Here is a 27,818-nt window from a genome sequence, read left to right as displayed (position 1 = left end):
CCTTGCATTTTCTCCTCCATGCCTCCTTCAGTGGCATCTCCAGGAGAGAAAGATCAAACACAAACTTTGTTGTAAGAAACCCTGGGGCACCTGAAAGCAATATCAATGCTTTGAGAGAAAGATGTGGCTATAATCTAAAAAGACTCATCATAAGGAACAGATACTAATATCCTGTGTGGTGAAACAGGAAGGCCAACTTCTCCTCTTTGCTTCTACATCTTTCTCTTTTGTAAAACAGAAAGCGATCAAACTCAACTAAGATATACTATTCAAAGCAGAAATGTCAGAAGGAATTGTGCAGTAAGTATTTTCCTCCACAACATCCCAGAATTGGACTAAGATCTGCTTTTGCCCAGAAAGAAGAGTGAGACGCAGGCTATTAAACAATTCAAAACCTAAGAAGTTGCTTCAAGTCAGCTCTGTTGCAAATTTTTTCCTTAATCCCAAAGGGCAAGAGATTGCACACTGGTTCTGGAGAGCTAGTAACTATCTCAAAGATATCTTCTTCTACTTAGAGGTTAATATTCAAATAAAACTATGAGGCACTTTCTGCTAGTAAAGAAAGCTAACTGCAAGAGTAGAAGAACATGTAGATTTACCTAGTGATGCGTATGAGCCTGGGGGCAAGGCTGCAGCAGAACTGAAGGGGGTGGATGCTCCAGAAGACGTCACTTTTGACTTGGCACTAGCTGCTGCATTCACATCGACGTCACTGCGGGATCGCTGCAGAGATCCTGGTGTTGACACAGATTTTGTACTTACTGTAGATGCTGCAGATGGGAGTGGGAGATCCAGAATAAAGACGATTAATTTTTTTGAGCTGTGTGCTTCAAAGAGCGTGACAAGCAGTTTAATGTACTATTTTTAATGCTCCCTGCTAGCATTGAAATACCTCAACTAAGGATGCTTTATCAGGGCAGTGTGGGCTTCCCCACACTGCCTGCAAAGATCTTTCAATGCTGACCTGATGCTACCTCTAAGAACACTATCAGAAACTAACCTAAATGCTGAGATCAAAAAGGCTGCCAAGGCCAGTAACAAAAGAAATTTCTAATAGAACTTAGATGGGAAAGTTCAACCACAGTATCAGCCTGTGAGTTGCTGGCCGAAACAGACCTTCAGGTCCTTCAGTCCAAGTTCTATTAACTTCGTTCCCAACAGCTCATCTTCTCATGAGGGCTGCTGTTTCCATCACTTGTTGACGCTTACCCTCTTAAGCATGAAGCTTGTCTATTCAGCTGCAAGGAAACGCATTTGTGTGCACAATCAAGTAGGTTCCACACCAGTATCTCCTTGAATCAAAGGTCTCAGTAGGGTGTAGCGTATACACAAACCAGCCAGAACCCGATCTTGGTCAGGTGTAGAAGGCAGTTTATCTTCTACTAACAAAGTTTTGTCTGTTATACTCTGTATTAACACTTACTATTTAGACTATTGTATGCATTTACTTAGGACAAGAAAGCTGCACCTAAATATTCCATCTAATAGTAAAAACAGATTAGCAACAAGATGGAATTTAACACTGTAGGACTTATGTGCAGATGCTGCCTCCAATAAGTGCTGAAACCATAGGAAAATAAATGACAGAAAATTGTAAAGCTGAATGCACCATTAGACTATGTAGCTGTACGACTTTGCATCAACAGGAGTTTATTCCAGCTACTGCACAGCTAACCATACCTTGGCTACAATTTTCAAGGCTTTTTAGCTTTCCCTTCAGGTGCAAGCAATGACAGATTTACTAACTTTCCAAAGCATCATTATATCAGCAGTTGATGCACAGAATGTGGTGTACAACCCAAAATTAAAAATTTTACATAATAAGTTGCCATTTTAAGGAGTAGTAAACAGGGATCAGATTTGTTCTTTGCATATTATAGTGTCTGAAATTCTCATTAATTCATCACACTTCCTCAGCAACACTTGAGTGCTTTTATCAGCTCCTGTTCTCACCTCTAGATGTAGTACTTCCAGTAGGACTTCTTTTGGCAGACAATGGACGGCTAAAAGTTAATATAAATATTTATTAAAACAAAACTGGTATTTCATAGTCATCAGTAACAGTGCTACTCTGTTCCCTCAGTACACAACTGAGTTAATAGGAAGTTATTTATATGCAGTAATAGACTAACAAAGCTTATTGTTTAAGAATAAATACAGCACCATCATGAAATTCTTTACAAAAGCACCAGAAAAAAGTTAGTATGCACATTATTTGAGCTAGAACAGATTTTTAAGAACACTTTGGACATTTAAAAAGCTGCACCGATAAGTTACGGATATTTTTTATAGGTCTAACTTAAATTGCAGACATTTGGAGCCTAAGTTGACCAGATCCCTAGAGAAGATAAATTACATGCATTCAACAGAAGAGTTATATATTGATTTTGCAGTTACAACTCAAATTTAGTTTAGCCATTTTTATCTCTTAAGGGGGCAGACTTACCTCTTTAGGATTAATGCTAAACACAATTTTAATCCAAGCATTGTTCTAAGCACACCTGGAAGGAATGACTAACAGTATTTGCTGAGCACAAAAACTGCCTAGAAAATTATTTATAGAGTCAAGATATTTTTTTTAAAGCCAGTAAAGGGTTTTTCTGGCTTTTTATTTTACTACAACATTAGCTAAAAAAGTATTCTGGAGTAACTAAGTGTTGAGGTCAAACGATGACCAGGTGAGATAAAAGTAATGTGATAGCTCCCTCCAATCCAATGGAGCTATCTGCAGTTTAAATTGAGAGGTAGCAACATCAAAGAACTTACTTGAGACTCTCCTGGGAGCTGGAGGAGGAGCGATCTGACTGTGGCAAGGACACAATGCTGTCAGAGTTCTTCAAATGTGACTGCAGGGCCTTCTGGTAGGAAGACTCCAAGGTGTGGTACAAATGCTCTGCCTCTCTGCTGAAGTGACTGTGAAAACCCCAGTAACACCTGGAAGCAAGGGACAATACTGTGAGCATTTTCTTGCCATGTTTTAGGGGCAAGTGGAGAACAAGCACAGCCAGAGCCCTTTTCATTGCTGGCATTAGTGGGCTCATTATTCCAGCCATTTCAACTATCCACTGCCCCATGACACATTTAAGACCTATCACTTTCTTCAGCCTCTTGAGTTGCTCAAACAGCCACACAGAAGAGAAACCAAACAAAAATAAGGAGAGGAACACACCATTTGATGCGTTGTAAAAACACAAGTATTCAAAAAAGCATTATAGAAGAAACCCTCATCCCTCCAGCTGCCTACCATACACAGGAGATGGCAGATGCACTAGACAGATACTAGTTTGGGACTGGGTGCTCAACAGCTACTTCAAAAATATGCCAAAAGCAGAACACACGTGCATGGGCCTGATTCAGGGAAGTACCAGCTGATTGTGTTTTCTTCCTTAGGTTTAACAAACAGCTCTTCTACAATGCTGCAGAGGCAAATCTTCTGTACTGAGTTGAGGCTGTTGACTATCTTTTTGGGAAGAAATAATAAGGAAAAGGAAAGGAATGCTCCTATAGCCTTCCAATCAGTGCCACGCTGAAAATAAAAGAGCATTTTAAGCTGAGAGAAGAACTCCATTTTGGTCCAAATCTCCTGGCTGATGGCTAAATGCCATTTTCTCTTGTCACAAAGGAGATGAAGACTCTCAGCACTTTTCAGGGGCAACTAGCGGGCAGTTTAAGACTAGGATTGTCAGCTCAAATGAATCAAGAATTGTTTGTGTGTGACAGCCAGTCCTCAGAGAAGTCACATGCATTCTCACATCACTAGAAAGAAACAAATTTCTGCCTTACAATCAGCCACACTGTTAATTAAGAAACATGGGAGGAGAGAATTCAGCATACTCTCTGAAGTCTCAGGCATTCTCCTTGCTGTCTGTTCAGCTTAACCAGTCACCTGCTGTGAAGTCTCAGTGCCTACTGTATTTTTCAGTCATGGACACGTTCCCTTTCAAAAGGATTTAAGCAGTCCTACTGCGAAACACCTCTGCTTATAACACAGCATTCAAATTAATAAAATTTATTGTTCACTGATTTGATGTTTTATAGCATCTTCTTTCTGAAGAAAATTGTTCCTGTAGTGTTCTGTTCAGAAGAGCACAATCCTAGTATATCAGCATACTACCATAATTACAAACATATTAATAGAAAGAGATCTTCTGTTGAAGATGCGATACATATACAATTCAGCCCTATGCGATCATTATCTCATTGAAGCCAAGGGAATGTTGGCATCAACTGCCAGAACAACATAAATTGTCTGGACTTCAGTCTCCAGCACGCAATACCACTGACTCACAACACAATAGGGGCAAAGAAGGGGAGGAAGAAAAGATGCCAACAACAGTTTCCACTTACTTTCTTGCCTCTATCCTGGCTTCAGAGTCTGCATCATGAATTCCCTTCTTTATCGTTTCAGCTAACACTGATATGTGTCTGAAGCAAGAAGGAAAATATTATCCAGCAGTCCAGAAAGATGCACCACATTTATAAACAAATGACTAATTTGATTTTGCCTTGGCCTCCAAGAACAAAAAGTTCATCACATCTTCCCACTTCTGTGTAAGACCCTTTATTTATTTACCCTCTATTTAGTTATTATTTTTATTATTATTTATTAATTACTTTATTTATTTACTTTTACAAGTCAGTTTTATTTCACCCACATTGCTGACTAGGAAAAAGGCAAGCAGCATTTGTCATAGGTCAGTCTTCAGTTGGCTATTGAAACTGCTTGGGTAGTCTAGGGCTAAGAAAAGTGTGCCCCGGTCTCTTCTACCACAATTGCTTTCCCTGTTCATTTGTTTGAAGTACTGTAGAAGCTCAGAAGCTCCTGATCGATGTCTAGTAGCCTTCACCTCATCATCTCACTTTAGGGTGCAAAGTGGGGGGAGGTGGGGTGGAATCTATCGAGTTCAGGGTTCCACTCAGCCAGGTCTTCTAGGGCTGGCATAGGAGACAGACTCACCAAACTGTGGCCCCAGGACTACAGGGATAAATGGGGTGTGTACACATACATACATGCTTTTTTCTTCTGGCAAAAATATCTCTACTAGAGCCACCTGATATAATCTCGCCTGTTAGATTATCCTTTCTCCAGAATTAACCTCCCCAGTCATAAGCAGGAGAGAATTAACCCACTTGTTTTCAGAGCTTACCTTTCTAGGGAGTGTGTTTGCCACTCCTGCAACAGCAAGTCTAAAAATTCAAAACAGCGCCTGAGAGAAGAAAGAGAAGAAATGCTGAGTTCTCTAAGTTAAAAGGCACACTGACTTTGCCATACCTGCCTCTGAACAGCCGCCACCTTTTGTTACAAAGCTTTCAGGGACATTAGAATTCAGTAGAGACCCCGACTTTAAGTGCAGAGAGGACCATTAGCACATCCAGTCCAACTTACAGATGACAGTGTCACAGAACACTACACTTTTGCTGACTGGCTCAAAGAAAATGTGTCACTATAATGGCTAGTAGTGAGGAACAGGAATATGTCTGTAAAGAAGCCAAAATAATGTGATGCTATTATAACGACACGTAAGCACAAAGATTAGTTTAAAGAACATTTTTCTTTGAGGAAAAGTGCCTTTTCTTCTCTGCAGTGCTGCAGCTTACACAAGATAGCTGACTGAGTTTGATCCCAATTCATGGAAGCAAACAAAACACGTTCCTTAGCGTGTGTATCAACCCTTTTCATAAATAAAAGCAAATACATGGGTGTTATCAGAAAGTACATGTGAACCTATTTACAGGTTAAAAAAAAGCCTAAATGCTCACCTTCTAACTGCAACAGACTTGGAGGTACAATTACTGGTTATGATGGGTATTAATCGAGGGATGTGCGTATGCTAGAAGAAAAAACAAACAAGAAAACCTGGAAGAAATCTTTATACCACAGTTCCATGGCATGAAAGGCCATCTCCTTCAGACACCTGAACCCAGTACGTAGATATTTATTTTTCTTCAATTCTTAAAAATAGAACTGCTAAATAAAGGAACACTAACAGCTGTGGACAGATATTTTTATTATTAAAAATATTTTGTATTTTATTTGTTAAAATGCCTCTAGTAGGTATTTTATTTTCTTCTATAATGACATGCTCCAGTGAGTCAAGGAGCTCAAGTCACTGCAAGAGAATCTAAACTGTCAATGGTGACAACTTGAGAGATACCAGGCTATCTACAGCTTCCCCACTGAATCACTAGGCAGAAGTCACCTCCCTGACCTAATGGTTTTAGGAAAGGTGCACTGGTTGTGAGGAGTTTTAGAACACCATTAAAAGGATGAGTCTGTCCTACAAGGCAGGTTTAAAACCCATCCAAAAAAAAAGTTTGCTCAGGTCTCAGAGGGATGGAAATACATTACTCTGCAAAGAAACATTTTTCCTATTTTGGCAGGGCTTAACTACCATCATCTACACCAGATCTACATCTGAGACAGCCAAGCCCAGCACAATCAGAAAAGTAGATTAGGCACTTAATCTAGTTTTCATTGCAATAACATTCATATTTTTTTCCAGAAACACCACAGTATTTGGAAGTGATAATACTTTGTTCTCTTTTGATGTATACTTACTCGAATGATTAATCTAACTGCTACAACACCAGAAGTGGCCATGACTTTGGCACTGTTTGGAATTAGATTAAAAATTGTTGGCATAATGGCTTCAGCCCCATGGTCAAACTTGTTTCCCAGAACTGATGACAAATGTCTGAAAAACAGAATGAAGTCATGCTGGTAAGTGTGTCAAGGATTAAGCCAGTCAGGCTTCTCAAGAACATCTGACATAAGCACATCTGACATCTCACTCTTCCCAACTGTCACCTGCTCTCCAACTCTAAAGGACAGAGAACACCATGCTTCAAAAAATTAGTTTACTTTCATTTCAAACTTGTGTTCTATATTCATCTGAACTCTGAGAAACAGTAAGTTCAGCATAAAATAAAGTAACTAGCACAGCTAAAAATTTATTCTCAAACAAATGGGATCATGCTGAAAGAATGTATTTTTCTGAACTTGTTAGTTTGTATTAGTTTCTCTGAAACTGCCTATTTTGCCTTAATATGCATAAACTTCAAAAAACCTGTTAGAAACACTGCAGCGCCCCTTTTTTTTGAAGCATTTCACAAAGGATAAGCCATCAAAAATGAAAACTAGCTGAATCCAAACTAGAAAAAAAAATATATACATTTTCAGCTTTATTGTTCAATCCTTCCCTACTCGGTGCATGAATGCATGGCTTGCTCATTCAGTGTCTCTCAAATCAGGATCATTTAAAACTCAAAACCAGTTTGGCCCAGCTACAATTAGTGGCCTACATGGATGTGGTTTTAAACAGCTGTAGCAAAATCATGTTCTACCTATAATTGTGTAGTACTAGCAGCATGCGTTACATCCTACATGTTTTAACCAGTGTCTGTTCCTTTTTTCTACATCACGTTTCAAGCTCATTTAGAAAGTAAACTTACCCCAATGTGATACAAGCCTCTCGTACTACTTGAGACCGCAGGTCTTTAGCAGATAATTTAAATGCTCCATCCAAAAGTCTTAAGTGTTGGAAGAAGTTATCATATTCTGCAGCTCCAGCCAAAAGTAAGGAACGGATCTTTTTCAACTGTTAGCACCATAAAAGAAAGCAGTGACTGTTAATGAGCAATGAACTCCAGGACAGTTATGTTCAGGAATGGTACTTGGTTTCCAGGGTCCTCATACAACTGTTCCTCAACATGCATTGAGGAACTCCATTCTTAAAGTCCAAGCAATTTCATTATTTCAGATCTTATATTCAACTCACATGCTAATCCAGTAAGTACAGCAATACAAACACACTAGCTAACTGTTACAGGAAACCAGAGCTGTTGCATACAGCTACTCAAACTGTATTGTTAATAGCCCAAACATTACTTTTTAAGCCAAAAGATATCTTGAAGAGTCTCCTCTATTCCCCTCAGAAACCACCAATTTACAACAGCTTCTAAAGCTAACAGCTAACTAGTGTATTAAAAGGATGACTAGACTTGAAGGGCATGACTCGTACTCAGATCTGAGTAGTTCTGACTTATATCTAGAGAATGTCCATTGACTATGTTAGAATAATTATCTGGCTCTACTAGAAGTGCAACCCTGACCCCATCAAATTGAGAAGTTTTCTGTTAATATTACAGGGGCCACCATTTCATCCTATAGACATCCTTTTCGACACTTTCCCAGGCCCTCATGTATACCAAGGCATCTGTACAGTGTCTTGATTTAAGCTCAGTGTTACTCAGTATAGCAAAGAAAAAACCCCAAAGTAAGCTGAATCGGCTCAGTTTGCCACTCAGATCTGTAATACAGGATTTGACAGACTTGTCAAAGTTGCTACACCAGTGATGAAAGCCCACAGTATAGACAAGATCATGCATCTATTTATATCATGAAAACACAGCTCACCTCAGTAAATAAAACTCAAACTTGGCATGCATATAACACATCTGATTTTCCACTTGCACATTTCCCAGTCATATTTATTTAAAACCCAAGTGTGTAAATTCTTTCTGAATTGTTTCACACATCCTTTTACAAAAGCATAAATAAATACTCTATAAGCAAAGTGACTTTCTACTTCATCAGGAAGTTTTAAGATATTCTGAATACTACTTTTGACATTTTGATTTCAGCATCTGATAGCAAATTTCTAGCTTTACATCTGGATTTGCTGCATGATTTCCAGTTCAACTTGAAGCTGTCTCAATAGATTCTTGTATATCAAACAGCATTTTCCTTCACAGATGTGGTTTAAATTCAGTCTCAAGGAAACATTTCCCCCAAACTTTGGGGAACACAACATATGTTCATCACTTAAACTACATCCTAGCCTTACCCTGAGATTCTTCTAGTACCCTCTTCATGGGATTAAGCTCAATGCAGGAAAACTTTATATTAATAGGGCTTATATCTAAGTTCACTACTTACCGCAGAAACTCTCTGTTCCCAGTCGTGCTTATCGTCTGATAGTATCTCTCTTATTTTGTTTATGGATTCTTCAAGATCCCGGCTAGAATAAATCTGCAAAGTTGAATACAGAGTAGCACCATAATGCAAGATTTACTCCAAAAAAATCAGATCACTTCTGAACTACATTCTTAAGCCCTTTACTCTTCAACACTTAAATGTCACATGCTAGTCTTGGACACAGCTGGCTTTGCATAATGCAAAGAATTTACACCCATTTCCTGCAATCAAAAATTACTAAATGACCACAAGATGATTACAGGATCATCTTTCCCTCCCTATTTTAATATATTTTCACAATTTTAAGCAGCATTCATGCAGCTGCTAGTGTCTGTATTAGTGAAGACCTACAGAAGATGATGATTGGATACACGTGCTGTTCAGCTGTCCCAAAAATAAAGCTCTGCTGAAGGAGAGGGGATACGTGACACATCTCATCTATCCAGCTGAATCTATCAGTAGACACGCACTGTCCAGTTCTTGCACTCACAACAGCAGCGATCCTGGAGACACAAGTCACCGTTACTGCTTTCACTTCCCAGAAGGTACAGATGAAATGTAGAGACGCTCCTGCTGACTTAAGTTTTTGTTCAACCAGACTGCAGTTTGCAGCATGCACATCCAGTTCCAGCTCCATGTCTGCTCCTGTGATACCTCTATCACAACCCTCCCACCCCCATTCCCTCCACTTCTGAGGATTTCACATAAACTACTAGCAGATACCACCATTTAAAACTTGCCTCCCTCCAACTTCTAACTTGCCTTCCCCTTGAAAGATTTGCCAACATCATAATCAAGCACAATTTCCAGTGATTAGGACTAGATCCTATATCCATCTTCTGCTTTTTAGTTCTGTGTGTTTTAACATGTAATTCTACTTACCTGAACCGTTGGGACATCTTCAAATGCCTTAATGAAGTCTTCTTCATCCACAGCACCTGCTCCCTCTTTGGCTGCTGACATACAAATGAAAAAGCCTTTTCAATCTTATCAACAAGAGAATCAATTAAGAAACCACCAGCTATCAAGACACCTAATCAGGAGAAAGTTCACTATCCTTGCAGCCTCCAAGTGCTGAAGATGTAATGAAATCAGAGGCAGGGAAATTCAATGCCAGGCACAGACTAGACATTCACAGCATCCTTCAACTCCTAGGCACAAAGGGCACATTAGGGAAGTCATTACAGGAGTCACTCAACAGTTAGGGGACACAGTCTGAAAGATGAAAGGGAATATTTACTTTAATTATACAGCAGATTTTATTTTAGAGGATTTAATCCTATCTATAATAGATGCAGCTGCAGATCTGACAGGTGCACAAACAGACAAATGATAAGGAAGATAAATAGCTCTGGAATACTAATCAGATTAGAGACTGCCCGATATAGGGAACTTTCTCCATTTCTTTAGGTCATATGTAGAATTGTAATCACACATAGAATTATTGCTCACATTCAGAATTACTGCTCAGTTTTCTTCCTGCACCCTCATTACGAGCAATGCCCAAAGGTCTTAGAAGAAAGCCAACGTGTCAGTTTTAGATTGCATAGGCTGAAGTTTAGCGGGCAGCTGTAAGCAGCCTGCCTCAGTTCAGCTAAAGTTGTGGCTATAAAGGCAAAAATCTACACATGGCAACACTGACATGATTTACTCATAGCCCTCAGTGCACAATTGCACAGATCCAACTTTACAAAAATGCAAAAATGCATAGGAATGTGATGACTGCTTGGATATTCATCCTACCAAAGTTCAGTCATGGCACATAGGCAACGTACACATAATGATTTCATAGGGGAAAATTTGTTACTGGATCCTGGGGGCTAGTCTGGAATTACTTGCAATAAACTCAAACGTGAACACTATAAATACTTTGCATAAAGGTCAATTCATATATGCTATCAGCTTACTTGAAGACTTGGAGCCCAGAGCTGCAGACCCAAGCCTGCGGGTAGTCCCCATTCCAACTCTGCGTGAGTTTGCAGGGGCCTTTGAAGATGTAGAGGAGCTAGCTGAGGAAGGTCTGTTCCCATCCACGGAGTCTTCATCATCAAAAATTTTATCTGCCAAAAAAAGCACACTCAGCTGTAAGTCTGATGAAGCAAAGGGATGTCTCAAAGAACATGCCCACGCGATGGCAAACACGCTGTATGTTCAGGTCTGCTCTGCCAGCTCTCCTCTCAGCAGCATCTTCATGCTAGAAATACAGTTATTCACAAACAACCACCAGGCCACTGAACCCAACCCTTTGCTATTGCGGCCACTATGTTATAAACCCTTTCAATGAATGCACTCAGATAAAAAGAATAAACTTCAAATCTACAGCACAAAGATGCAAGCCACAGATAATACTTGGCATGTCTAGTCTGTATCTCTGATGCTTATGCCTCCGAGAACTATTTTGCCATGGGCTGTAGTGAAGCCAAGACTGTGAGCAAATGCAAGTGTGGTAGGGATCAGCAGCACAGGCTGCCCTGTCACAGCCCACTAATTGGCCACACCAGATCAAGAATAAGAATAAGCAGGGTAACGCGGGAAAGATTGCATGGCAACACCCATGCTGCTGACAAACCACAGACCATTAATCAGAGCCATCCAGAGCTACAAATCCACTTTAACTTTTTAAAGGATTCTCCACGAAGAAATAGAAAAAGTTACCTCAAATTCATAAAGCCATAAATATAAGGTGTATTAAAACTTATTGAACCCTCTGTGTACATCCAAAGGGAACTGCAGCTTCTACTTCCAAACATGAACATAAATTAACTTAAAATTAATTACAGTCACTTTGGTTCTCAGTGAAGGTCACTTCAATTCCAAAGGAGTGCTTATATTGCAGTTTTACACAGATTAGCTAATCCACTTTAAAAACCAGCCTTAGGTTGAAAGGTGACAAAGTGTTTGGACAGCGGATATAGATGGCACACATTATGCGCTGGGGCCAGAAAAGCCGCCTCAGTCCCCATCACTTAGCTTTTTCACACTAACGCTTCATCCAAGATTTGAGACCTGCTTCATGTCCATCCTCCTCCAAGAGTCCAAGGTACACAGCCACTCTCCATCATTTCAGGAACATTTCCTTTGTGAAATTTCACTTGGCAAAAAAAACTCAAGCAGATGCTTTAATCCGTCCCTATTCAGGAAAGCACCTGGGAATATCTAGTAACAAATACAGGCTCCTAGTTAGACACTAATGAGTGAAATTCAATACAGATTAAGCTTTCTGAAAGTAAGAAAATAAATTGGTAACAGTAAAGACATATTCTAGGGGAGGTAAAAGAACAGAAAGAAAAGCCTATACTGTCCGCAGCCCAACAGCCTTAAGGAGTTTTCCCCACCCAAAGTGTTACTGGCTTATTAGCAGCTGGGCACAGGAGAACTGTCACAAATCATCTAAAAACCTAAAACCGCGTTTCCAATATGCACCCATGCATACAATGCTATACTTCAATCACAGCACAACACTGAAATGACAGGTAGACAGCTGCATCCAACAAGTTAAGAAAAGTGACCAAGGACATCTTGAACACCAAAATTAAGGGGAGAGAAGTCTTGGAATATGAGAAAGGGCTAGAAAAAGAGTAACAACTAAAGGAAAAGGATAATATAATAACAGGTAGGATGTGGGCTCTAACACAGTGCCCTAGGGCAGCCATGGAGTCCATGCTACCTCCCTACTGGCACTGGTCATGTTCTGACGTACATAATTCAAAAATAATTTGGAAAGAGCTCAGGGAAGGACCATGAGAATGATTAAAGGATTGGAAAATATGTTTTTAATTAAATTAAATGAAAATTCACTGTAGGGGACTGTTTAGCCTGGCCAGATTCTTAACAAGTTACTTGATTATATTCTGTGTTAACACAGCAACTGAAGATTTATTAATGTAGTTTTTCCAGTGTGATTTATTAATACTGTTTCTCATCTAATAGAAAAATATACAACAAGCCCACTGGCTGGAGGTTAAAAACCAATTAAATTCTGAATTGCCTTCCCCCCCTCCCCTCCATTTTTTTTTTTGCAATAATGACAGGACTGACTCCCTGCAAGGTTAGGAGGTGTGTCACCCAGCAAACTGTACCACAGGCAGATTTTAAAAAGCAAGATTGAATTTTTTTTCCTGAAAGATAGTCTAGTTCAAACACAAATTATTTCAAAAACATCATTTGGTGAGAGTTGCACAGAAGGTCATGGCAGATCAAAACAGACTTTAAAATGTATAATCTCTGAAGCTTCTAGGAAGGGGTTTAAGTGATGCAGAAAGACTTGCACAGACCTTGAATAGAAAAACTTCTCAGCAAAATTTGCCCCAGTTGCATTTATTTTAAAAGCTCATCTATAGATATTAAGCAAATGATTATTTATCATATATATATTACCAGACTAGAGAAAGTCAGTCATACTCAAAACAAAAGATACTTTACTACTTCAAAACCACTTTCATCTGGTAATAAAATCCTCCATCAGCTGCATTTCAGGCTATCTAGATGCAGTCTTGGTTAACTCACTTCTTGTGTCTGCATTTTTAAAGCCTCACCCCTCTGAAAGAAGCGGGTGTGGTTTGCTATTTCATATAATAAATAAAAATTCAGAAAAACACATATTAAAAGGATCATGCTCCTGTAGCATTTTAGCAATTAAATGAACTATCATTTTCATTTAAAACAAGCTTTTCTGAGCATTAGCTAAAAATCAACACTCCAAAAAACCAACCAGCCAGCCCCCAGTGTTGGGGATGTTTGGATTACAATCACATCTCCTGTTCATTAAGTCTACAAATTAAGCATTACATATTTATCAAATCAGAATATCCCTTCAATAACCCAACAGCATTTTCTCATCCGAGTAGTGCAGAATGACAGCGCCACATTCAGAACTGCACACCAAGTCTTCCAGCAGCACGTGTGCAGGACAGAAAGAGAAAGAGAAACAAAGAACAGAAAGAAACCTGAACATGGAAGTGCAGAAAATAACAGAAAAACAAGCTATTACACATTATCATTAAAAGGTTGGGGTTTTTTCCCGCATTTGTTGACTCCCGTTCACAATAACCATTTCAACTAGGATCATATTTTTTGCAGCCTATCTGCAAATCACAAGATGGTAAATTCAGCATGGGTGTAACTCTCATGACTCCAGCAGAGGTGCACCGAAGCGGAATCGGTGCCATGTTCTAACATTAAATAACCATTGATGTTCCCCCATCCCAAGACCCCCGCAGTGCTCATTTATAAGGGCCATATAGCACTCTCCGACAGAGACATGCCCTTATAAAAGAGGCCTTTGTCTCCTCATCCCTCTGCTGTCTTAGAGAAACAGAGAAGGCAATTTACTTTACATTTTTCAATTACTTTACATTATTTAAGAAGAAAACAAAAATGGCTTACAAGTACATATCCTTCTGCAAATAAGCTTCCTCAACATTCCTTCATATTTTCCATAGCGTGCCCAGATGTAACAGTGCTTCACAGAGCGCCGCGGCTTTCAGTCCAGAACATAATCAATCATTGCCCCTCGTATTCATTAAGCATGCTGTCTTCACACGTGGATTTAAACAGCTATGGCTTCAGTCCTCTCTCTACGACTGTGGCTCTGCGGGATTCTCATCAACACCCATTTCAGCCCAGGGAACTTTGGGTTCACTTCTCAGAAGGAAATTCCCTGGTAGCAAGGGGAACCCGGGACAAATAATCCAGGATGAAGACGAGCTGAGTCTGCCTGGCTGGGCTGGCTTGCACTAGGAACCAGCCTGACTTCATCCCCTGGGAAGCGCTAACAGGAGCATCTCAACAGCTGTCATCATTTGTCCATGATGAATAAATTTAGTCATTATTCATTTTAAAACGTAACCCCTTCAGGTCTGGGCAAGGTGTAAAATGGGGAGAAGAGACTGTGCTAGTTGTTTAGGAACAACAGTAAAAAAGGGCCAGCATTTCCCCTGCCTGGACGACCAGCTTGGGACCTTTTAAAGCAAAGTAATTGAGTCTCACATTGCCTTTCCAATGGAAATAGATGCTTCCTGGCTTTTAAAAACTTTAAGATATCACATTCAAATCTTTTAATTATTTATCTGTAAGCTTTAGAGAAGAGAGCTACCCTGTAGCGACTACAGAGTGTGAGAAGCAGCTTACGGTCATGTCTGCTCCTAACAAAGCTGCCCCGCTATGGTCTTTAGGCCTGACTCTGCAAGGCACTAAACCTGCTCCAGCCCTGCTGTGCCCATTTATCACATCCCGTGTCCAAGCCTCAGTGCCACTGAAGTGGGCAAGCAACTTACAAGAATTCCCTTTGACGGGACACCACCTTCCCCCCCTTCAATTGTGCATTTAAACTTAAGCGGTTAAATCTCTAGTTTGACGTCTAATTAGACTGAAGCACCATGGCCAGTAGGTGGAATCTATACATGCTCTGCCTGCTCCAGCAGTACTCCTTTTGTCAGACACAACCCAATGTGCATTGGCCAATGTTTTTCAGACAGACACCCCTTGGACACCTCAGACTGTGCCCTGCCCAAGGCCAGCTTCTGGGCACCCCCACCTCCAGCTGTAACTCCCATGGGATGCAAGGAACACCTCACTTCTCTCTCTGGGTGTACCACCTGCCTCCAAACGCAATAGCTTCAGCCGAGGTTAAATGCCTCTTCCCATTAGCACACACCAACCCACATGTGGCCAAGCTGCAAGCCTGCTCAGCTCCAACGTTTACACGTACCATATAGGTTTCTCTGGCAAAACAAGTTTATGAACCCACTGAAGATAAAGGGACACATGCATGCTCCTCAGCAGGACAAATGTTTAAAAAAAGGAGTCACAGCCATGAGCAGCAGTATGCAGGCACAGCACATCATTACGGTTTCTCACTTGGCCATCTCCTGCAGTTTCCCAGCTGTTCTCTCCACCTGGCCCCAGCCATGGCCCCTCCCTCCCCACCCTGCACACCAGGCACAGTATTTTGAACCTTTAAAACGCTGTCCGCTTGGGCTTGGTGACGCCAGTCAGCCCCCCCAGTGCCACTGGCCATCCCCTTGGGTCCAGTTCTCCCAGGCTGACCCAGCCACCAGCTCCAGCCCCAGCCCACCCCTGCTGCCGCCTTCCGGCACAATTCCATGAACCACCTCATCATCCTTCACAACTGGCTTTCAAGTGAACTCCCAAAACCCTGACCTCAGTGGGGATCCCTCCAAGGGCTCAGCAGGATTAAGCCAGCCACAGCAATGACTGTCTGCAAGGACATGCATATCCCCATTACCTTGGCATCTTTCTCTTATCTCACATACATTGCCCTATTCAAACTAGAATAGGTATAATTGTGGGTTGGAGTTTGTCTTCTGAATAAGGTTTCTACAGCATAAATCTAGACAATATATTTATGACCAAAATAAATACAATAAGCAATACAGGTGCCACAGGTGAGGTGGTACTTAAAAGACCCAAGCCAAGAATGTTATGCCAGGTAAGTGGACAAGTGCTTTTCATTTTAGTAATCTTTCCAACACTCACGTGCTTTTCTTTAGTCCAAAACATTTCAGTTTTCCTTCCTTAGCTAGGAAAGCTGACACTCATCATCTTGGCTGCTGCTTCATTATGCTGTCTAATTATGAGCTAATGAAGCTGCTCATAATCTAACAGGTCTTCAACTGCTATCACCAAGGGAAAGACGATTCCTGAAAAAGTAACACCTGGAATTGTTTTCTGCTCCAAATAGATCACATTTACACAGGCAGTTGTCCTGTTATACATCCTGCTCAGTCCCAAGCACACAGCCACAGTAATTTCAGAGTACTGATGTCTGCCATCCCTCTGTAAGCAGAAAAACAATTGGGCAGAGGTAGCAATAATAAACAAGGCACATTCCTCTTAGTAAGGAATCCTACATTTATTAAACCAATGCCAGTATGATATATTAAACCAATGCCAGTATGATACAGTTAACAGAGGAAATTGATGTACACCCTGACCTGACCACATCCAACACCAGACAGTCTGCACATGGAAAGCAAATACCAACTTCCACAGGAGAGAATAAGCGATAGCCCCAGCAACATTCAAAATCTGCTGTCAAGGACTGGCCTAGTAAGTCAGACAAAATCTTCCTGCAGAAAACTAATCTGAAATCATACAACTCATGACTGGTGCAAGTTACTTTTCTGATGTATATTACAGTTTTCAGTCCTGGAATCAGATGGCTCCAATTTAAGTTGTATCCATGTGGGCTGTGGGGGGGCTTGAGAACAAGAACCTTAAAGACTTGAAAACAAGAAACAAATAAAAAGGATTCAGTATTTATGAGCCTGTTTGTGTCAAAACATGATTTTTATAACCATAAGGTTGACAATATTAATATCATCATGTTAATAAGCCACAGGATGCTTTCTCTAATAGCATACAAGCACTAACACAACCAAGAACACAGCAAAGTACTTTTCAGAAACTTGTGTTCACGAAACTAACGCAGCTGGAAATGGGAATTTTTAAGAGTAAGTGAAACTGTCATTTGGGCAGTTTTCAGCAATATGAAAGTTTCCATTAGCTTTAAGTAGATTTAGAAAAGAGGCTGTACAAAGGTTTCACATTCCTACAAGCTTTGTAAAATTAAGTAGCAATAGGAGACGACAAAATAGCTATGATACTGAGTGAAGGAGCAACAGCTCAAACAGCCAAAGAACTCACAAAAGCACTGAAAGCTGAGATAAATCTATAAAAAGAGCCAGGATTTATTAGTTTCACTAATTACTTTAGTATACTATTCATACAGACACTTAAACAAGAATCACAAACTAGATCCGTGCTAGAGCTGCACGGACAAAGCCTTTGCCTCACACTGATTATAAAAAGTAGTAACGATCAAGAGACAGACACAGACATGCAACACGAGTTAAAAGAAATGGGAAGAAAAAAAGATAAGAATCTGTTTTCCTCAAAGACATCCTCAGAAATATAATATTCCCACAGTGCCCTTTCCAGCCAGCCACACTGCTTGCCCCCAGACCTCAAGAGCATCAGGAAATCCACAATAAATACCTTGGAAAACCACACCCACCCCAAAAGCCCACATGTTTACATAAAGTTTCAATTTAAAAAGCAAAACCAGCTTTTCCCTACCTTGCACTTACCCCTCCTGTCACCCAGGGGTTCATTACTGGGCCTCACAGGGTGCCCACCCGCCGCTCATAGCCAGGCTGCCCATACAGAGATATCATTATCTCCGAACGCAGCCTTCCACACACACCCCAATTATTTCAGACTCTATTAAATGCTCCACAACAGGGATGTTATTTCTGCGTTTTGCTGCCGTAGCTTTCCCTGCTGACTGCACTTGGGGGTGCTGTCCCTTTTTTGTTCCGGACCCTTGAAAACAGCCTTTTCTTGCACCAGGTGGAAACGCGCCAGCAGCAGCCCCGAGCACAGGCATTACTCCCTCCTCACAGCATTCCCGTTAGCATAATCTTCACAGACAAAAATGCAAAGTGGGTCATATACCCAGAGCCCTAGAGATACCAATCAATGAGAAAGGCTATTTATACAGGATGGACCAGGGGGATCTTTTAGAGTCAGGAAATGTCTTTTTCCAGAACTACAGGAATTAATGGCAGGACTGGTATAGCTGCAGGAAAGCATTCCTCGATTCCTAAATAGCAGATTAAGCACATGGTTTTCCATTTTAACATTAATCCTCTGCACTGCCCAGTGCCATTGTTAACATTCTCCCTCAGCCTTAGTAAAGTTTAATTATTTAGGCAAATAATTATATAAAAGAAAGAATTCTTCTGCCTCCATTCACAAGACAGCAAAATTCAATTCTGCAGATGCACAGGAGCTCCCCCAGGCACCATCTTCATACACACACATGGCAGGGATTCATCAGGGTAATGATGAAGCAAGCAGTGAACCTTTCCCCTCCTCGCCCTCACCTCCAGGTTTTAGCCAGCACTCCACATTTGCCAGAAAATTTGCCTGGACTCCCTGTGCCTGCAGAGAGCCTCAGCCTCTGCTCTGTTCAGGCAGCAGGCAAGATGGGCAGCAGCTCCATCCAGCTACTGGTCATCCACACTGCACCCACTACCCCAGACAACAGCTTTTTTTGCCAGGGTCTGTGGTCAACCTTGCACAGTAATTGTTCTAGAATGACATAAATGTGACTAAAAAGCACTGCCATTCCATAGCAGTGAGAAATATTTGTTATTATTTTAGCATGTGAGCAAACTGGAGCAGAGTTGCTGAGGGACATTCTCAAGGGCGTGAAAACTTCAGGACATTGCCAGAATCTGGATTAAGCTCCATTCCTAGAAGCATGGGTTTTTTTCTAAATCACTTTTTCTACCCCCTATTAAAGGTGAGAGTAGTGTCCCAAATACTTTCTGATTTTTCCAATATTATCTTCAAAACTGTTTTATTCATATTCAAAAAGGACATTTGCAAGTGGCTCGGAAAACAAGAAATCACATCACAAGGTATTAGAAAAAATATTTTAATTTAGTTCTTCTTGACAAGTTGCTTGAAGCTTAGCCACAGTTGAAATGGAGTTCTTTATTTCTCAGGGATGGTACCCAGCAACGCTACAGGAAAATAGCTACCAGAGACGGTGCTAAACCAAGCTCCCAGGGGGACATCTGCTAGCAACAGCTTGGCCAAAGCTCATATGAAAAAAGCAGATACCTGGGGAATCAACAGATCAAGTTTTGTCCTACCTGGACGGTCTATACCCTACATAAAGTGACTTAAGAGGTACACCAGGAATCTGAAGGCTTTACATGGACAGATGCTTTTCACCTGCAACAGACAGGAGCACTGCTGGCAGAGCAATCAGGTGCCTCCAGCCCCACAGACCAGGTTCAGGTTTCCAGCTATTAGCACCATCTGTTGCCATGACATCATAGGAAAAGGCATCTTCTCCCTCTGCCGACTCCAGTAATTACCAGGAGCCTGGCTCACCTAGATGCTGACTGCTCTAACAGGGATCATTGTCAACAAAAGGAAATTGCATTTTATATTGCTATCACTTATTGCTTCCTGAAGGCCTGCTCGTTTTCTATACATGCAGCACACCAAGGTGTAAAGTGTTGACAACCAGCATGCAGAGCTGTATTAGGATGGAAAGAGAATCCTGACATTTTTAGGACAAAGCACTGTTGCAAAAAGGCCAAAAGCATCTTAACTGCCTCAAATTACCCAGAGCACATTTGGCAGGGGGCAGAAATGCTCTAGGAGATCCCACTTCCAGCCACCACAGAGCATCCTCCCCGGTGCAAAGCCTGCTACTACACACAAGTCCTGCAGCAGAAAGCTTTCTAGAAATACCTACAAGGGGATAAAAATAGCAAACTGAAGCCTTGTTTCCTTTCAGGATAGGTCTCAGAGGATAGCTGGGTCAGTGAAGTTAAGCCAGTAAGATGTGTTGAACAGACCTGGGGAAGCTGGAGCACCGGCCCTGTCTGATACCTTCGTTTAGGTGTATTTACAGTTACTAACTGAGGCGACATGCTGCCTCGCACTTTGCATTTGCCAGGGGATGACCCTCTATGAGATTCTGGGGCATCCTAAACTTTCCAAGCAGCCCCTTCCAAGCCAAGAAACCTGTGTGCAGTCATTCCTGAACAACAGAGGAAAAACCAAGGCTGTCAGCCTGTATCTCCAATACAGCCACAGTGAAACCACGCTCAAGAAGATCAGTGACTTCAATGGTAACTTCCAAAATGTTCTTTTTTTTAGAAGCAAAAGCTAAAACTATCAGATGACATTATGAAAGTATTTTGAATTCTGACTGTTTTGAAAAAAGCCCAACCTCATAGCAGTAAGCTGTATTTTACTTTTTGTGAAAAAATGCTAGTTCAGTAACTTTTAGAATGGATTTTCAATAATGGCTACTTCTAATAATACACTGCACATATTTCTTTGTGTATGATCTAGATAGGATTAGTTCCACTTTTTTGACGCTGTGGAAACAGAGGCAAAACACAGGTGAAGAGGCTGACTCCAGGTCATGTAGAAAAGTCAGAATCAGAGCAAATGCCAGAAGATGCATCAGAGTATAGGATTTCCTGTATTTAATCACCATCACGCTAGACTAAATCCCACTTCCATCTCTATACATTGGGGATGGAGGTCAATGCAAGAGTGTGCAGAACTTGACCTGGTTATTTTTTAGATGCTAATATCTCAGATTTCCTTCTATGCAATTTCAAATAAGCATAGAGAGGTTTCAGTAAACTAAGTAGCGGCCTATTTGACAGACACTTCAGTACAGTATATGGTTTCCATGTTGTTGGGTAACTGAACCTGAAAGAATCAAATTCATATTTAATATGTCTTCAAATACAGGCACAGTCTGAATTCCTGATCTGTAAGTGGAAAGCTCCAATTCCTGAGACACATCAGTTTCTCGGGCCTTCTTCACCCACCCTTCAAAGCTGCATTTTAAGCAAACGATTGCCTCAAGGAGAAAGTCATGGGAAAAAGGCTCCAAAGCCAAAAACGCATCACAGCTTATAAAATATTAAGTCAGCATGGCTTCTGTTTTCTTGAAGCTCATTTCCTACCCCCAACTCCTTTAAAAGAAAAGATAGATCTAAGCCCCTTCCCTCCACATTCCTCCCCTAAAAACAAACATCATCATTAGGTACAGCAAATACAGCAGTCATTCAGAGGGAAAATAGGAAATACAAAGGTGGAGTCAAGACACTGCAGAAATTTTCATTCCTTTCGTCATTAATGACTTTAGACTACTAAATATGATATACATATTTCAGAGGCAATGTGAAACCCTGAGCAAGGGGACTCTAGTGTGCTACAAAAAAAAAGCATCTTTCCCAAAGAGCTTACAATATAAATAATGCAGTCAAAGCATAGTTAAAAAGAATTACTGCTATTCAGACTCTGTATATAGGAGTAGGATCTTTTTGCTTATTTTAAGAATTACTGCTATTCAGACTCTGTATATAGGAAAAATAAGCACAAAGATCCTACTCCTTTTCTTTTAAAATAAGGGAAGTTAAAGAAATGGAAGTACTTGTGTCCAAATCAGTTTTTTTAACATAACCCTGCCTAACCCATTCTTATGTGGCTTCCATCAATGGTGCTATTCACTTTCTCCCCATGGCTCAGCATCCTTTTTCAACCATCCTTAGGTCTCTGCACCTAGGTAAAAAATAAACCTGTCACCCAGCCATGCAAAATTTTCTGCCATGACTGAAAGCTGGTCCCAAATAGGACACAATAATTGACTTTGATGCCACAGATGGTCATTTGAGTCCTTTAGTAACCATCCTGTTTTCTTCCCATATATTGTGTGCACAGTGGAAGACTTTCCCACAGCTGTTACATCCATGAAAGAATGATGAAAGAAATCAGTTTCCCCACATAAAGCTACTTACTGTATCAAATAAAAAGACCAGTCAGGATCAGTTAGGAAATCAGAATTGGGAACATGTGGTATGACAGACCAGTAAGATCTCGATTCACCTGACCTGAATTCTACCAGTTGTTCTACCATATCTCCTATACAACTTGACTTGTAACCCCGAGACCACCTTACCCACAAGAAAAGCCAAACAAAGGGAATAAGGGCAGGCTAATTTTGCCCTTAGTCACTTGGTTTAAGTCAAAGTTCAGAACTTGGTAAGAGGTGGTGGAAGCTATGAATAAACATTTACAAGCAGGCAAAAGATCTCCTCTGGTTCAAGGACAAAGTCCATCAAGTAAAAATGAAGGATGAATTTGCCTCAGGAGTCGGACTCACAATCAAATTATTGCTGCTTAACAAGTTATAAAACACCAGCTGAGCCACAGTAACAGCCCTTATGCTGCTCTTAAGCTACAGAAAATGCAGGGTAATATAATTTAACTTGGCCCTAAAGAAAGCTAAGCCAAGCAGAATCATTCAGATTCACCACAAAGAATACAAACATTAATCATGACCCAGTTAAATGTCTTGCTCCAGATATAGCCATTACAGACTTCAGAAAACAAATACTGACCTAAATACTGACATTAAAATACAAATAGATTCCCATGAAAAAGCTGGGAACATTGATTGCAGAGCAAGCCTGCCTTAACCATTTTCACCAATGCTGGGGGAAGGGGCGGTGGGGAAAAAAACCACCACAACTCCTCTTTCCTTAGCAGTGACACCTTTTCACAGGTGATTCTGCCAACTTAGAGTAGCTGATGTAGAACAAGATTCAGACAAGGCGGTGAGCACTGCTGGTTTAAGTCCTACCATCCTTTCTCATTCAGAAGAGACACGGAAATCATTAAGAGAGGCAACATCAACAGCAAACATTGGCATTTATGAAACTAAACACCCCAGATCTGAACAGCCATAAGGAATCTCCAATCTATGCAAATGCAAAGAAAACCTCCACCCCAGTCTCACGTGTTAACTAAACAACTGATTTCCATCTATATAGCTTTCTTGTTTCACACAGATGTGCTTGCTTCCATGCAAGACTGGAAAGGTGTCAACAAGTCAAAAAGAAAACAACACTTCATTAATATAAGAAACCATTTCCCAAGCAGCTTGAGATCTCTCCTCTCCCTAAGGCAAGTCTGGCTGGCACAGCCATTTTCTACCACCATGACCCGGAAAGATCACTGCATTGGTAATTCAAATTAACAGATTAGATAGCAGCTTCTTCCCCCTTGCATTGATTTGTCTACCCTGTAGAGAGTTCCTTCCCTTCATACATGACATTTACACTTTATTCCTAAATTGCGAGCTGTAAAGTGTAGTCAATATAAAGACTCAGCTCCTAGAAACGAGCTATCCCCCTCTCAGCAGGCTGCTCGTGCTGTAAGCAGAAGTCACCAGGAGAACCACAGATTCCATTTCACCACTGCATTTCTGCTTTGTTAAATACTGTGTCAAATAGTAAAGAAAAATCACAAACACATTAAGATGAGTGGTTCCTACTTTTATTTCAGTTCTAGGATGTACAACGCACCCGAAAGCTTAAACTCATAAACCTTGAAGCTTACATGGATTTTTAGTACTTAGCCTGAAATGCAGAGATTACCCAACACACTGGAATCTTTCTTTTCAAGTGCCAACTTGTTGCAGCATCACCTACACAGACCCCACACCCTGGCAACTTTCCTGCCAACTCTGAGAACCAGGAATTTAAGCTTATGAGGTTATTCTCTCCATTTGGCTGCCACCAGGCACCATCTATCCATATTCTAAATTTGCTGGCTAATTTGGAGTAGGGTGGAATATTTTTTTGAGAAAGGGGGAAAAACAGTGATTGGATACAGGCAGGATACTCAAAGTCATTTTTACTGCCAGCACAGCAGTTGTTTTCAGTCTTGCTGTGGTCAGGCAATGCACATAACTAGGTAACCAGCACAGAGCTTAATATACTGGATGTACATTGCCCAAGTTAGAGTTTTGGGAGATGGAAATAAGGTCTGGAAAGTACCAAGGGGAGGCAAAGAGATTAAGTTTCTACAACACACAGGGAACTGGGATAGAATATAGAGAAGACAGAAATCATTGTAACTCACATATATTGGACTTTATGAGCGGTGTGCTTTGTGAGCCATGCTGGGAACTGGCACATATGTGTCTCCTTATTTGTCAGATCAACACATATCGTGCTCAAAAAGGAAGAGACAGGCATCCCTTTCAGTCCAGCAATTCAATTAAATACTCCCTAGCGACTGAAGTCATGATTCTTCATCCTCCACTGTTATAAAGTCACTTCATACAGTTTACTTTTAACATCAAACAGTAAAAAAATTACTAAAACAATATCATACCCAAGAGATAATTCAAATGTCTAATAACCCCTCTAAGAATGCCTTCTTGGTTGATAAACCTTCTTGGGTGGTAAACCACTGGAACAGGTTGCCCAGAGAGGTAGTGGAGGCCCCATCCCTGGAAACATTCAAGGCCAGGGTGGATGGGGCTCTGCGCAAAAACCCCTCTAAGAATGCCTTCTTGGTTGATATTTTGTAACTTGCTAGACAGGTTCAAATCCTAGGATAACTATCTAGGATAAATCAAGGATGACCAGTTTAAACCTTCCTCCTGTTCAGGCACGTTACAGCATATACTGTAATGCATGAAGGCTTTCTGGACAAGCCTCCAAAACTTTAGGCTGATCTGCTCTCTGGGATTTACAAGACTGAGATACCTCTGTATTCGGGGGGCGTGGGAGAACAGGAAGAGAAATCAAGCTAAAGTAGTTTCATAATATTGTAATATCCTACCAGTTAGGAATAGGAGAGCGCACATGAGCAACCAACTGCAAACCCAAGTAGCACAACATTTGAGCATAAATTGTAATTAGGATTGACAATAGAAACTAATAGATTGCTTCAATCCTAAGCAGGCTTCTTTCAAAGTTATTCAGCAAATTAAAATAAATAAGGCTGAAGTCTGACAGACTTCTATTTTGCAAGCTCCACAAAAATTTCCCAGATTGAGATAATGGTCTTCAACTACTTCCTGGGCCTTTTTCAGCACAGTAGCACTGATGCAACCCAGCTGATGAAGTCTTTCCCAGAACCCAGGTTTATCATCAATGATGACTGGGAAGAAGAGATTTGTTTTTCAAGTTAACTATGAAGGTAATCCCCCCAAGGTAAGTAGCTGCAGCCATCAGGCCACAAAGACGACATGCGAGACCTGAGGGAAGGAAATATCTTTAAAGCAGCTTTGAAATCAAAAGACAGGAGGATGCTGCTTTCTCAGGTTTGCATCATTTCTTATAGCCCCATCTTTATTGAGTATTTTTAGATTATTTTGTTGTCATCTTCTCCTCAATTCTTATACAGGAGAAAAGGCGTGACCTAGAGCAGAGGAGGTGCAGAAGAACATCATCTCTGTTTCACAAGAGATAAAATGGATGATGTTCTTCAGAAGGGTGAGCTCATCCAGTGAACTCCCTGCAGGTCCTCATTCAAATACATGATGCTATGTAATACACCTGTGTACTGTACAGCAAAAAAAGCCTAAGTTCAAGGTTATTAAAGGCACTTTGCATCTCATGTGCTATAAGGCATCCAGACCCGCCTAGGATTTACATTCCAGAGCAGGAACAAAAGAGAATGACACGCATCAAAGAAACAGATACAGGAGCATGCCTTGTGTCAGAGGTATAAACATTACAAGGACGCACTAATACTAAAGTGACTTGGGTCTGCTTTCTAGCATTAATATTTAAAAGTTCATATGAAAGATCTTTTGGAATATGGCTGCTCCTTTTACACATATCAAAAAGGAATACATGAGTCGGGGACAATTAAAAAATGAAAGTTGTTAGAAATGAAATGTTTTACAGATTAAAATCTAATGAAGAAAGTAATGGTCCTTGTACAGCATTCATTTCACAGTAGCCTCTCACTTGGATGGCCCAAGCTATACACATGTATTATATATAAGTATGTATATATATATATTTGGTGGTTTGGATTTATTATTTGCACTACTTGGTGTAGCAACATCAAGAATTCAGGTGATGCTAAGACCTTCCTTCTACTAGCTGAAAGAGACACTGAAGCCAATTTTCAAATTATGACTATTACTTACAGACTTTTATCTGTTTAATTCCCCAACCTTCAACTTCTGGGCTTATTCATCTGAGTGTTCAGAGCAACCCACAGCCTCGCCAGTACATCTGTCCCAAAGCACATGCAACTTCAACCAGTTGTAAAAAGTGTTTGAGAGCAGAGACTCACTGCTTCCATTTACTCATTCACCAAGTAAAAGGAGCTTGACAAGCAAGTAATTTATTTTTAAATTATAATACTGCTTAGGAGCAACAGTCACATTCCAGACTGTTATGCATTTGCTTTACGTTTTCACAAATCAGTACCAGAAGGAGCGACCATGTCAGTGTTATGCTATGTGTAACTAAGTGTTAATACTGGCTTTGACAGGAAGGATTACTGTCTGTTGGCACATTGAAAAACACTCACAAACTCCATGACTCAAACACTATCAGGTATGGAATTGGTAATTGCACAGAGAAGGTGTGAAAGTGGAAGCAGAGATGAGTACCAAATTAGCAAGTTTTTATTATGAGCAGCTGTTTCCAGGCATCACTTGGACTATCTCAAGAATCAGTATGAAGAACTAACATTAAAAAAATAGCATGAACAATTGACTACAGTCTGTAAAGATGTGAACTGAAGGAAAACAGAAAAGCCGATCAGTAGCAGCATATCAGAAAATGTCAGCAGACTGGGTTGCTGAAGAAAATACCACATAAATCTTTCTCCGCCCAATTTAGTAATTTTTAGCATGCAATATAAGTTGCTAGTACCTTGCTGTTTAACCACAAATAACAGGGAGCATTCATAGGGCACTGCTGCCTGTCAAGAACTGTTACCGAAAACCAAACGCAGGGGGCAGGCTAGCAGCTGGCAGCACCCCATTTCCAATAGAATAATTTTGGTTGGAAGGGACCACTGGAGGTCAAGTGATCCAACCTCCTTCCTAAAGCAGCCAAAACTCAGAAGAAATAGGAATAAAATTTGTGGGTAAATAATGTCTTATCAAATCCCTAAACCCAAATTTTATGCTCAACATGTAGCTAAACCTTCAGCACTTCTGGAGAAGGCAAGTATCAGTTACAGCTTAAAGCTGGACCACTTTGTTCCTTTTGCAAGCATGAGCACTGAAGTTCAGTATACTTGCAGATACCCCAGAAGTAAGATTTCTGTCTAGGGATAATTGTTCTTCACATGTGGCCAACTGCTTTACCAGCTATCAGTCTATACAGAGAGAAAAGGTTTTGGGGGCTCCCAGAAAATGAGAGCAGAATCAGCCTGGTTCATCTGAGGCTCACCACCCAAGTCACTTGCACCACCTGAATCACTCACCTCCATTACAGAGCACTTTATT

At 40.7% G+C, this 27,818-nt stretch overlaps 1 protein-coding gene across 15 annotated transcripts in view; it reads right to left on the bottom strand.

Annotated features, from left to right (window-relative positions):
* CLASP1 (cytoplasmic linker associated protein 1) overlaps positions 1 to 27,818 on the bottom strand; it is a 176,481-nt gene that overhangs the window by 84,481 nt on the left and 64,182 nt on the right. For 8 of the 15 annotated variants that reach the window (XR_004842286.1, XM_035896292.1, XM_035896291.1 and 5 more), the window contains 11 exons: positions 10,885 to 11,037; positions 9,860 to 9,933; positions 8,939 to 9,031; positions 7,453 to 7,598; positions 6,560 to 6,695; positions 5,761 to 5,831; positions 5,148 to 5,207; positions 4,348 to 4,425; positions 2,767 to 2,934; positions 1,954 to 2,003; positions 600 to 770 (listed from right to left, as the gene is read on the bottom strand). Coding sequence is in view for 14 of the 15 variants with exons in the window: in XM_035896292.1 (XP_035752185.1) it covers positions 600 to 770; positions 1,954 to 2,003; positions 2,767 to 2,934; positions 4,348 to 4,425; positions 5,148 to 5,207; positions 5,761 to 5,831; positions 6,560 to 6,695; positions 7,453 to 7,598; positions 8,939 to 9,031; positions 9,860 to 9,933; positions 10,885 to 11,037 (1,200 nt within the window). In the remaining variant the exon portion in view is untranslated. Of the gene's footprint in view, positions 1 to 599; positions 771 to 1,953; positions 2,004 to 2,766; positions 2,935 to 4,347; positions 4,426 to 5,147; positions 5,208 to 5,760; positions 5,832 to 6,559; positions 6,696 to 7,452; positions 7,599 to 8,938; positions 9,032 to 9,859; positions 9,934 to 10,884; positions 11,038 to 14,362; positions 15,866 to 16,653; positions 16,775 to 18,076; positions 18,128 to 27,818 lie in introns of those variants that run through there. The other 7 variants (XM_035896295.1, XM_035896298.1, XM_035896293.1 and 4 more) reach the window with 6 other exon arrangements.

This window comes from Egretta garzetta, unplaced genomic scaffold (assembly GCF_000687185.1).
Source record: "Egretta garzetta isolate BGI_Z169 unplaced genomic scaffold, ASM68718v1 scaffold326, whole genome shotgun sequence".
NCBI classification, from domain to species: domain Eukaryota; kingdom Metazoa; phylum Chordata; class Aves; order Pelecaniformes; family Ardeidae; genus Egretta; species Egretta garzetta.
Note: the sequence above shows the minus strand (reverse complement) of the source record. Positions and strands in the feature narration are given on the sequence as shown.